Raw genomic sequence first — 13,024 nt, 5'->3', positions numbered from 1 at the left:
TGTCAACCATAAAGTCAGTTGCTCAAATCAGTGGTGCACAAGGTGCAAGTTTGGGACACTGTGTACAGAGGTACCGTATAATAAATATGATACATACCTTCAGAAAAGAAAAAAAATGCCTGCAGCTGCTTTTTCTGAGTGACCTGGCCTTGTTGATGTGCACTGGGTGACCATGAGAACACCAAGTAAGTCAAGTTTTCAGGGAAATTAGGCACTGAAAAGCCTCAATTCAGATTGCGGTCTGTCTAGGCATGGAGCTTTTCGTCCCTCTTGAGGCTGGGACAACTTTAATGCCCAGCAGTTCTGTAAGTGGGACGTAAGACACTGAAAATCAGACACATCAGATAACTGCTGCACAAAGGTCTGGGGAAGCGCTATTTTTGACCATATTTTGATCTTGTTTTCTGTGTCTTAACAGTGATGCAGAAATTCACTGTAAGAGAAAAATTAAAGGTAGTGGTAGAGAATTTAATTTTTTCATGGACTTTTACCCAGAAAACAGCACAAATCATGATTTGTACACTGTAAAAGCAACACTTCTGGATTTAGCTTCTGTCTAGCTGCAGCTTCTCTTAGCTGTTAATACATGAGAACGTCATCACAGTTTATGTTTCATTTGCTGCTGAAGTGTGAGTATCAGCATAAAAAGGAACAAAACTTTGATCATTGTGAAATCTTATGTTAACTTTGTGCTTCTTTATAACCACTGAAAGCAGTCACATGGAGGCAGTGTTTAACGTATTTGTTCATTCATTTACCAAAAGGCATTTTCACATCTAAACAGTGTCATCAGCTGTAATATACAGTGTATATCTACCCTTCCATTTCACGGGGAAGAGATGGAGCTATTTGATTTTTAATAAACCAGAGAGTTTTTGCCATAAATCAGAATTCAGCAGCTTTGTTTCCTTACATAAACTACTATTCTAATTGGATTTTCTCTCCTCCCAGATATTATCTGGTTAAAGACTATTAATCACATATTTCAAGTTAATTGTAACAGAACACAAATACACAGACAGTTAGATTTAATGATAAAGGACTTTTAGTTCCAAAACTGAGTCATAAATGAAAAGAATCCAACAAACAAAGGAGGGAGAAAGACTGTGTTGCATGGTAGCGATGGGGAAGTCGGGTAGGTTTAGTCCTCTCTGATCTTGACAAGATCTTTCTTTTTTGTGAAGACTTTAGCTCTAGATTTTAAGTACATTTTTTCTTCTTATTTGTAAAGTCGCTGGCTTTGCTGGCAGGCTTTCTTAGCAGAAAGGGAATTCAGTCTGCAAACTTCAATTGCTCTGGAAGTTAATGTGTCTGTACAGCACTGAAACCATACTCTCTTCTGAGTTCAGCAGCCATAGCAAACCTGCATTTGATTACGTTGGGTTTTATTATTAGATATCTCTAGGATTCCCTCAGGGGCATTCATCAAAGATGTTGAGATTTCTTTCTTTTCTTTTTTTAAGACCACTGAATGAAAATTTGTGCTAAATTAACTGTATTATATATAGTATGTTATAATAAAAAGACAAAAAATGTTTCACTTTCCAGTCTTTTCCCTCCAATTTACAAATGCAATTTAAGCTACAGTGATGACTCTTCTTTAACACAATCTTTAGACAGACAGACAGTGTATTATTGAAACACCTTGAGCAATGTTTGTAGATTATTTTTCCTGATCTTTTTTATTTTTTTCCTGCCAAGGAACATACTGGGGCAAGGAAGCAAAAGATCACGTTCTGGGGCAGCAGAGCAGGTGTTACATAGACAACACGGGCTTTCCCAGCACAACAAGCTTTGGTATGACTTGGGAGAACTTCACCTTCTCCAACAAGCTGAAGTAAAGCCAGGTGCCAGGTAGCACTGGCTGCTAGTATAGTGTCTCTGTAACATGAACCTTTGAGTGCTGGAGGCAAGAACACAGGCAGAGTGTGTATAATTTAGGAGCTGTACTAACAGATTTCAGGTGTCAAGGCCTGAAAGCTTCATGATGGCTGTTGTAGCCAGTGATTCCTTCCTTGTGACTGCTGGTGTCTGTCCCTGTCTGAAGTGGGCAGCTGAGGAACGAGGGTAAAAGGGGATGAACGTGTGGCTTTGCAATATCTGCCCCATTCTACAGCCTAATGATGTCTTAGCTGCCTCTGTAGAACTAGGCACTTCAGAGCATTCCCAGCATCAAACTTCAGTCACCTAGAGAAATTTAAGGCTGACCAGGAGAAATATCTAATGAGCTTAAATACCAACAGTATTTGGTGCTGAGAAGATCATCCGGATTTCTTGCTAAGGCTCAGGTACTCGACTGCCAACTTTGACATAATTTAGGGAGTCTGATTCTCAGCATAGCAATCTTCTTCTTTGCTCAGAGCTGTCCTTTGTTTTACTCCTTTTCCCCCCCTTGTTTACAAGCTGAATTCTGCATATAAAAGTGATTCTTTCCTTCAGTGGGCTGTAGCTGTCTCTAAGTGACAGCCCATCTTCACAGTTCTCTTTATCTTTTGTTTCTTGAAAGTACAGGAAAGGTTTCCAAAAGTGTCAGGCATGGGTGGTTTGAATTGTCTCCTATATACTGTAAGTCTGTCTTTCTTCCAGGGGTAACTGGTAGAAAAATGAAGGAGAGCGTTGATGGTGATGCTGACATATCCTCTGGTTTCTTTTATCTCTTATTTAAAATCTAGTTTCTTTCACCTCTTCTGAGTAGAGTCAATATAAAAAAGAGACACCTGTGTGTTTCAGAGAAGCTGGCAGTAAGATTGTGTCCTTTCATTACTGATTCGCAGTCAGCTATTCCCATAGTGTGTTCTAAAAAGTAGTGGTTGGGGTCTACAGCTACTCAGCAAAACCATTATAAAACATAACATTTGCAGTGTTATCACTGTTGAAAACTTAATGATATGATAATTCACAATTGGTCCTTTCATTCAAATGGTGTGCAAACCAGTTTTCTAAAGGTGGTCCTCATTGACGGAGACAAACAGCCTTCTCGGCAGCACCAGGACCAGGTATCTCTGATTTCACTGCATAGTTTGTTTGGTCTGGCAAAGAAGGGAGAACCTTGATTTTTATTTAACAAAATCAAGTAATAATGCTGTGATAGGATGTTTTTCCTCAGACACAACAAGGTGCTAACTACAGGTAAACATATATAGTCAGCAAAAATACCAGCTTCAGACTAATGAGCTAGAGAATCAAGAAGGTTTTTAAGTGTTGATTAGGGAAAAGTTGTCCTGCTATATGTGTGTAATTTACTGTAGTAGGTTAATTTATCTGTGTTGGCATAAAGCAATTAAGAAGTCTTGCTAATATTTCAAAAGCTCATATTAGCTTTTTCATAATTGGCAGTATATTGACTTATGTTGTCCTAGATTTTCAGTAGCTTCACTGAACATGAAGTATAGTGATACTATTGAATATTTTGAGCCTTCCTAGATAAATTTCATTTTTCCACTCCAGACCAAATTCATTTGACTTCTGGGCTCGGCATCTTTTATCTAATGCTTTTAGAAACTCACATTCTTTCACTTGCAGAACAAAAAAGTCATCCTTATAAGGGAGATTTTGGAAGGTATCTAAGGAATTTTGGTGCCCAGGTCCCTTTCATTTTCAGTGCCAGTGGTCAGTGTCATTCAATTGATTGCCTTTGAAAAAAACTGGACTTGAACATATTATGAAAGCTAGAAAAGAAGGCTATTTTGGCTATAATATGCAAGTCTTTGCCCTAAGTAATTAACACTTTTATTATTCCAGGACTCAGAATTTGACCCCTTGAAGTTCACCAGTGTCATTGAATGCGAGAAGCCAAACAATGACTTAAGTAGGTTTCGAGGTTACATGTGAGTATTTCATACAATATCCTTCAGTATACACTCCTTTTCTCTAATATGGAATAGAATAATGCTGGTTTGTTTTGGGCTGTGTTCTGTAGGTTGCATCATCATTACATCTAAATAGGGGTGCATATTTAAGGCTCTTTTAGAGGATCCTCACTTCAGGGTGAGATGGGAGCCTCACGTTTCCATTCCTTAGGATGGATTTAGTTGTTAGCTTGATCAGTTTACACTCCAGAAATGACTGCATGAAGCAGTGTGGTCACAGACACTCTTCTCCCTTTCCTTCCCTCCATGGATCCAAAAAGCCCATCTGGAAATGGGAGGAAATAGAAAACCAGTCCAAGAGAGCCAACAAACAAACACAATCTGTTGTACACTGCTTTTATGAAGATGGGTCTGTTTGATGTTTCTTTTAATAGAAGTATCATTGAGGAAAATCAGAAGGCGAAACTTCTACAGCTATGGCAGTATTCCTTTCCTCTCATTCAGACAAAATAAAACAATTGGCTCACACGATGGGTGTGCTTGTACATTACCACACAGAATCACCTATGGCCACTTGACTTAATTCTAAACAAACATTTGTTTAGAATGCTTAGGTGTTTGTTTAGGTGTTAATGCACCTGCATTAACAGGGTGCTCATCTCTGGCCAATCAGTCCTGCGCAGAAGCGAATGTTTTAGTATGTGTAAAGCACTTTGCTTGTAACATAGACAGGACTGTAGTGTGTAGGCATGCCGATAGTAGTGACTTAGGAGATGCACTCTTGCATGACTTATTTTCCTACAGTCTGTAATCACATGGAGGGTGAGAGCCCAGGATATTTAATTTTTATCTAAATTTTAATGAAGAGAGCTAAACAGATACTAATTCTGTTTAGAATACAATGATTTATCACCCATATTGATTAGGAGTGATAAGCAGTATTGAATTGCGTAAATGGCACAAGGTAAATTGCTGGAGCTTGGGGAGTTTTTTATAGTGATGCTATTTACCATCTCAGTTACTACTCTCAGATGTCACAGATTGTGTAGGATGTACTGGCAACTGGTGTAAATCAGGACAGTTTTTTTGAAACTACATCAAGTTGTAGTGTGGGAAAATGTGTTCCCTTATTTAGCAGCACAAAGCCCTACAGTTCATTTAAAGATAAAAGTTTAGTATTAGACATTACTTTATGAGGGTGTGTAACTGTCTACATTAACAGAGAGCCTACTCTACTGCAGAAATGACATTTCCAGATATGGAAATGGGAAGTTTGGCAGCTTTTCTAGCACACTTCATGTGTGTGAATCTTAGTCCCCAAAATACTGAGCAGAGGTTGAATACTGTAGAAGATATGCATAAATTTGTCTTTCATTATATATTTACTTAGGTACTCCATGTGGAAAATGTCTGTAGCATGTAAGTTACAGAACCGTTTGAATTATGTAGCAGAAAACATGGCAGTACCTTTTGGAAGACTGTTGTTCAATATTGATTCTATTTAATCTTCTTTATATTTTAATGTTTCACAAATGATGTGAATATATTTTGACACAGCAAAAAGCCAAGACATCAGTTTTGAATCTGGCAGAAAGCATCAGGTGATTTCTAGGTCTCAGCAGCTATGCTGCAAGATATTTACAACGAAAGGACCATGGGGCGTTTGAAGTAAAGAGTGGGGACCAACCCCTCAACAAATAAACTCTCAGTCTCCTAACTTATCACGAGAGAAGGCTTTTTTCCCCTCTTTTTAGATTTCCTTCATTAGTATCATGAAATCATGGATCTATTTAAAATCATACATTAGCAAGATGAATAGTAATTAGCACATCTGAATTGAAAAATGTCATTGCCATGTCAAACTCAGATCCTAACTCCTGTTCAAAATCTTACCAGTAGTCACTGCTTGAAAGAAAGGTTCAGATAGCTCCCAGCTCATAATAGTGCAACTGAAAAGAAATGTTACTGAGATATTTAAATAGGGATGCTATGAAATAATAGACTTTCAAGAGATCCATATGTAAAAGCTGTGCTGAGACGTTACTATCAAAGTTTGCTTGAAGTTTTGACCACATAGTAGGTTTCCAGTTTTGATTAAGAATATTTTTTTCTGTTTGAAATATGAAGAGCTCCTTTGGTTCTAATGTCTGTGCTGACAAATCTTTTGAGCAATAGAAATATTTGTGTGCATGTGTGTGTTGTAAACGTGTAAAAAGTCTGTGCCCCACAGTTATTCTGAAATGTGATCACTATAGGTAACCAATGTAGCACAGACAGCCCAGGGTAAAAGGAGACATAATAATAAAAAATGACAAAAATATTGCAAAGTACATTGAGACGGGCCTGGCCCTATCCTATATCTGCAGAAGTGTGGCGTGCACATTACTACATGTGACTTCTTCAGTTATATTGGCACAATCTGCATTGAACACACTCTGGGTGTGCAGACGGACAGGCAGACTAGTGGTTCTACTCAGGTGCTTGCTTTAATACGGTTTTGCAGTTTCTGCACCCTCAGATAACCCAAGCGTATTTCCTCATTTGTATTTCCCCTATAAGAAGTCTTCGGTGTAAGAAGAATAGAATAAAACCTAACATGCCCCCAGCCTGTATGGGTCTAACCAGATTATGTACAGTATGCATGGCAAACATTCAAAAATCCCATGCCAAGTTCCAAAAATAACAAAATTGGCTTTAAAATCTTGCTTCTAGCTTTTTGTGTGTATATGGGCAAGGGAAAAGGAGTAGTAGTTGTTGGCATTCTGGCTTTTCAGCTTTTCTCTGAAACTAAAAATTTTATTATTAGACAAGAACAGAAAACTTTATCTGATCATACCAAAATAAGTACAGCAAGGAATTATAATATGAATACATGAGTGTATTTCTATTTCAAAGCTTGTCATAAGATAACAAAACCAAATTAATATAAAAATCACGTTACAATTTTTTTAAGGGGAAAAAAGTATAAATCTATACAGTGATGTCTCTTTAATGTGCTATAGTGACACCACCTCTCCTGGAAAAAAAAAGCCTAGACTAAGTTTCATCAGAATTGAGAGTCGGGAAGATTCTGACTGATGATGTGCACTGAGACTATGTTTAAGATTGTTGAATATTTTCTTTGGGAGTGTCAAGCCTTGGAAAGCAATGCCAGCTCTACCATTTGTTTTGTAAGACACTTGAGAAACCAGAGAGTTAAAGAAAATACTCTTTTGAATACAGTTTTGATACATCACCTTGTTATTTAATGCTGGTAAACATGTAACAAGGAAAAATATAATAGAAGGCTGAAGTGAGCTACCATCGGACTTATTTTTGCGTTGCTGTATTAAACCAGGAGGCTTATTTTTACACAAACACTTTCAGAGTGCTGTAGTGGAGTAGTAGCTAACTGCATCTGGTCTGCCCATTTCTCCTAATTCGTGGTGCATATGTATTTTAGATGTTTAGATACTGCATATTTGCGGTGTCATCTGTGTGAGAAATTGCAGAGAAAAAGGGCGTTGCACCTGCACTTGCCAGTGCATTTCCTCGTGGGCTCGCCTTCGCGTTCCAGGCGTCTGACTGGCTTCAGCCGGCCACTGTTTTAAATACTGACAGAGAAAAGTTTCCTTCTTTACCTCCAAAGTTATACTGGCCTGAATCCAGAAAGGGGAAAAACAGACTATTCAGCCTCTGTAACAAGCTTAAGGTTTATAACTCTGCAGGGCTAGAAATGGGATCTAAGCCATCTTTCCACCCGAACATAAAGTTATAGCCTTGGCAGGTTTGTTATCAAAGTGAGCAGTTTTATCTAACTCTAGTTTTCATTATTTTTTAATCCAGACCTTTATGTCCGTAATTTTTTCTTCTTTTTATCATCAGTGCCCAGTTGCCTTATATGTATGTTCTGTTAGTAAGGCACTGGGAGTGAGTGCAGACAAGAAGGAAACAGTGAGTTTCCTCCAGCCCCTGCCAGCTTCTTTCTCCCAGATTCTTATTTCATCCATGTTTTCTAAAGGTCTGGTGAGCAACAGGTGAGTTGATTGACTTCATTTGGATATGGAAAAGTGAAAAGCAGTACCAAACACATGTAAGGATGAGTTGTGGTGAGAAGGCTCAGCCTGCGGGTGAGGGCAGTAGATTGGGGTCTTGGCACATATAGGTTAACTTCAGATGTTGCACCATAGCTTTGGAGCACTTGTATAAGCTAAGATAGTAAGAACAAATATGTAATTGTATAGAACAAATACACAAGTAATTGTATATAAAGGTTGCCATGTCAATATACCTGTCACAGTCCACTGTTACTGTGAAGTGTTAAAAATTGATGAAGGCTATAAAATCATAAGCCAGAGCAATTACTTACTTAAGTAGGTTTATCTTTGAAAAGTCCCATTTATTAACAGAAATCATAACTATCGTTTGGAGACTTTATTGGAAATTCAAACTAACATCCTCATGATTTATGAGAAAGGCTAATGTAGAATTCAGCCTTAAAAAGCAGAGGAATGGCAGAATCCTGGTAGTAGTGTAATTTCTACAGTATGGAATCATTAAGAAATTATTTCCCATAGTGTAAGCCCAGCCAAATTTGGGTAATTCTCCAGCTGGCAATCAGTGCTTACACTTATTGGCATACTGCAAGAGGGCTGTTGGGCAGCCCCCAGTTTTTGAAGCTCCTTTGGCAAAAGGTGAGGCAGTGGGTTAAGGAGGTTTGCTGCAGAGGACAGAAGCAAAACCTCTGTTCTTGTATCTGAGGCTGGCAGGGAGGATGGACTGAGCAGGGGAAGTTCTCTCCTGATGAAAAAACCAACTTCATTTTTGTGTCAGAATCGCAAACTTGTTGTTGTCTACTTCTTTCCTTCTCCATTTATTTCTGGTCTGTAGTCAGATGTTATCACTGCTGCAGCTACCTCAGCTGTCAAACGCACCACTTTTTCTCCATCCCTACAATGAAAAGCTAAGCATACCTGTTGAAACACCAATGCTTTTAATTTATATTTTTGAGCAGGGAGTGGGTATAATATATTATACTGAACTAAAAAGGACTGTGTATATGTGTCTGTGTATATATATGTACATATGAATATATATATATATTATTTATGGGTATGTTCTACTCACTAAGCATTGACTAGAGGCTACACAGCATAACCAGCATAACAGCATAATCTGCAAGTAGTCCTACTAGACTGGGGAAGAGTACAAAAGATTCACTAATGTGAACCTTTTCTTCTTGCAGATCTCAGGATATTTGATATAGTTCTTCAGGCCTGAGATCCTAAAAGCTTATGCTAAAATTAGAATTTTGGTCCTCATTTAGAAAAAGAAAAGATTCTAACAGTCAGAGAAAAGCATGAAGACATAACCCAGGTGTGAAGGCTTAGAAAATAGGAAGCAAATAAAAAGAACTCCACCTTTTTATAAAGGCACAATTTTAAGCCAGTTTGCAGATTTCGGGGGACGCAGGATTTTAAATGCTCAAATCCAGGTAGCCATAAAAGTCAACATTGCAACAGCACAATGTTAATTTTAGTATAGCACATGTGCTTTCCCAGGATGTCTCTTGAACTCCCAGCTTTTACTAGTTTTTTATTGCAGTCCGTTTTTTAGACTTTGGAAGTGTGATGGTTTTGATGCTCTGAAAGTGAAGGCAGAATATTTAAACATTTCAGACTTTGCTTTAATCTTCTCTAAGGCATTGGGATACTGCAATTGATTAAGTTTTACTCATTTAGAAAAGGTTTGAAATGATTATTTGGTGTGTCTTTTTTACCTAATAAAACAGTCTAATGCTATTTTTTAATTGTTGTTATTATTGTTCAGCATTTCCCTGGTAACTATTAATTCTCATAAGACTGTTTTCTGTATTTCTCTGTCAGCTGAAATTTGAGTCAGTCCATACACAGCAGACAATAAGTTGTAGTGGAAACGTTACTTTATTCCATTTTTTTCATGTGTTTTGGTGCTAGTCAACAAGAATCATCAGGGCGCCGGCCATTTCGTCTTTCTTAGAGAGACAGTGAGACACTTCTGAAAGGAATTTCTCTTGTTCTCACTGATGAACACATGGAATTTTTTTCCTTCCTTTTTCCTGGCACATCTTCCTTAGTATCACTGCTTCTGAAGCACAGTCCTTTCCCAAGTTCACCATATTTCTTCCAGGATTTCTTTGATAAGAACATGTGAATAGTGGGTTAATCATATGCACTACACAGCTTCTCTTAGGTGGACTGGATTAACTGTGATTGCACAGTCAATTTGCACATGCACAGAAAGTCCAATGCATTTTCAAAGCATTAGATAGGCTGCACGCATGCTGTAGATTTGGCCTGCATATCTCTAGTGAGCGTTTGTCCGGTACATTTGTATATCCAACAGCAACTGGTACTGCTCCAGCTGGGCTGCTGCATGTCTGGAATTCTTGGGTAGGTATTCTCAGTTTTCAAAGTCTGGCAGAGAATCTTCCCAGGAGGAAGAACTAAGGAAATATTTCACCATCAGGTTGACAAAACTTCTTAAACTTTGAAGATGTTTCCTGGGCTTGTTATGTTACAGAGTAGTATGATTTAACAAGCTTAATGTTTTGACATGCTGTGCTTTGTTCTGTTTTTAAATTTTCTGCAGTGTACATAAAAGTGGAAAAAAGGATGGACTGTTCAAAGAAAATCTTTTGTTACGTGGATGTACCATTAGAAATACAGAAGAGGTTGCAGGAATAGTAATCTATGCAGGTAAGAGCTGTTTTTCTGTCTGATGAGGCATACTGCCTTTTTATAGTTTCCTTAAAATAATAACAAAAATCCATATGACATCATTTGATGTAATTGCTTCTGCAGGGCATGAGACCAAAGCTTTGTTAAATAATAATGGACCCCGTTACAAACGCAGTAAGCTTGAAAGACAGATGAACGCCGATGTCCTTTGGTGTGTCCTCATACTTCTAATCATGTGTCTGTTTTCTGCCATCGGTAAGTGCTCTTTAAAAGTAGAAACTTAAGTATCAGACTCTCTTGGGTTCAGGCGCTTAGCTTTATCAAAAACATATGTATGTGCCAAAACATGAAATCCATAAAGCTGCCTCCATACTGTCTAATTTTTGTTGTGTTTTCTTCTTTGAAATCAAGATGTCTTGCTAGATAAGCTCATCTAAGTAGCTTCTTAGTGTCAATCAAATATATGCTATTAGTACCAGAGATCTGATGGCTTAGATTCTACTACCCTTGATAGCATCCAAAAATGTCAAGTCCCAAAGAAGCCACTTTATATGTAGTCCTCTCAAAATTACAGACAGTAGAGTGTAACATGCCATGAATCAGTCAACAAAGTAATTTATGAGCAAGAGAATAAACATAATTAGCACAGTGCTATTCCCCAGTACTATTTCTTAAATCAAGGGCACAGTGCACAACATTGACACACTGTCCCTAAGGTTTCAGCTTTAACATAGAAGAAATAAATAAAAGTCTAAATCTGCATAAATCCAAGTAGAAGACTCTCTAGACTTCATGGATTGTTTAAGGAAGTGCTGAGGTTCAGGTTGATGCTCTTCAGGCCTTTTTTCTATTCATTTGTGAGAAAGAATTGAGTTTTACGTTTGGCACCCAAAATGATTATTTATATATGGCATATGAATTCCATATCCTTAATGTTTGTGTGTTCTGTAATGTTTGTGTGTGAGTCATAAGGCATAAACACCAGAATGTTTCCTAACAACCATGGTGTAGTTTAATAACAATCTTATGCCATTTTAATAGGTCTCTGTGTGCCGTTTTCCAGGTATTGTTAAATGCTGCTTAAAGATGAGCATTTCCAGCTGTGAATCAGCCAGCATATTTGTTTCCACTGAGTTCATGATGCTCTCTGGTAGTGTCTCAGTGTTGGGGAGCCCAGTCCTCAGGGCCGAAGTGCCGCGGCGGGCTTAATTGCAAGGAGTCACTGCCTGCGGCTGTCCCCTCTGCCACTGCATCCGAGGTGTTGCCCCCAGAGCCGCGGCAGCGGGGTGCGCGCTGCACCGGCTTCAGCTCGGCTGAAACTCCTGCGGTGCACGACCTGAACGGGAGGAGGTGGCACACAGTAGGTGACACGGATCGCCTTCCCTCCAAGGCTAGAAACCACCAGCAGAGGGCCCGAGCAAACTGCTGGAGGTGGTAACAACCGGGAGCAGCTGGGAAGAAATTTGCTTGAGCCCTTGGAAACCAGAGGTGCCTGGTACTTCGAGGCGTGCAAAGCCGTGTTCTGTAAGAGTCAGGCAGTTTTTGTACCTTCTGTCGAGAGAGTATAAGTTGGAGGTACAACACTTAACTAATTCTTTCGAAAATCTGAGTCAGGATATTTATGAAGCAAGTCTTGATGTAGGTCATTCTCAGTGTGGGCCTTCCAATTTTTGCTCTCAAGAATCAAAATATAGACATCAATAAAGACATCAGTATGGTGATATGCTCATATTGGTAGTACAGGGACAAAATAATTTGCTCACTTGGCATGAGTATTGGTTTTATTTTTCAAGAGTTCAATGCTGGGTTTATGTATCAAGATGTAAAGGACCTTGTTAGATGTGGCTTACAAAAGACTACTTTTAAAGTAGACCTTTGTCCTTTTTTTCTAATTTCTGACATATAGTGAAGATAGTCTGAATGCTTCTTATCGTGGGGGAATTCTTCCTTTTTTTTAACCTTAAAAACATCAGGCATACCATTTTAGGTCTTTTAGGACTGCAAATCCTAGCACTGTGCTTAAAAAGGCAACTTTCTGTCTCTTTAACAAGAATGTCATTTTCCCATAATAATAATAACCACCTTATCTTTATTTAGTTATCAGCACAATCAATAGAAAAAACGTTTTGAGCAAGGCTTAGAATTTCTTCTGTTCTTAGTTTCTCAGCTTCCGTGCTGTTGACTCTGCTGATACTGTCATTTCATTAGTTCTGTAGATGTGGTGGGTACGATTTACACAGTAAGATTAAAGTCTCTTCTGAGTTTATCCAGGTGAAACTAGTTTAGTGATAGCTGGCTAGTGATATACCTAGTGCAGTCAATGGAGTTCTTTCATTTTAACACATCAAATATCACTGAAATTAATCACTTTCTGAAGAAGTCTGGTTTTCTCTGCTGATTACAGAAAGAGCCTAAACTACTAGTTTAGACTAGTCAGCTCTCTTAATTTGGATAAAGTTATGTGAAATAACTCTTGCATGCTGTCCTTAAGGCCAGACAAACCCCTTTCTCACACCC

General features: G+C 38.4%; 1 protein-coding gene across 1 annotated transcript in view; it reads left to right on the top strand.

The window, feature by feature from the left end:
• The window catches only part of ATP10A (ATPase phospholipid transporting 10A (putative)), a 118,300-nt gene that overhangs the window by 62,660 nt on the left and 42,616 nt on the right, over window positions 1-13,024 (top strand). Inside the window, exons 3-5 of the mRNA XM_050914159.1 lie at window positions 3,742-3,827; window positions 10,419-10,525; window positions 10,631-10,762. Coding sequence (XP_050770116.1) covers window positions 3,742-3,827; window positions 10,419-10,525; window positions 10,631-10,762 — 325 coding nt within the window. The remainder of the gene's footprint in view (window positions 1-3,741; window positions 3,828-10,418; window positions 10,526-10,630; window positions 10,763-13,024) is intronic.

Source organism: Gymnogyps californianus, chromosome 1 (assembly GCF_018139145.2).
Source record: "Gymnogyps californianus isolate 813 chromosome 1, ASM1813914v2, whole genome shotgun sequence".
NCBI classification, from domain to species: Eukaryota; Metazoa; Chordata; class Aves; order Accipitriformes; family Cathartidae; genus Gymnogyps; species Gymnogyps californianus.
This window is presented reverse-complemented; position numbering and strand designations above follow the sequence as displayed.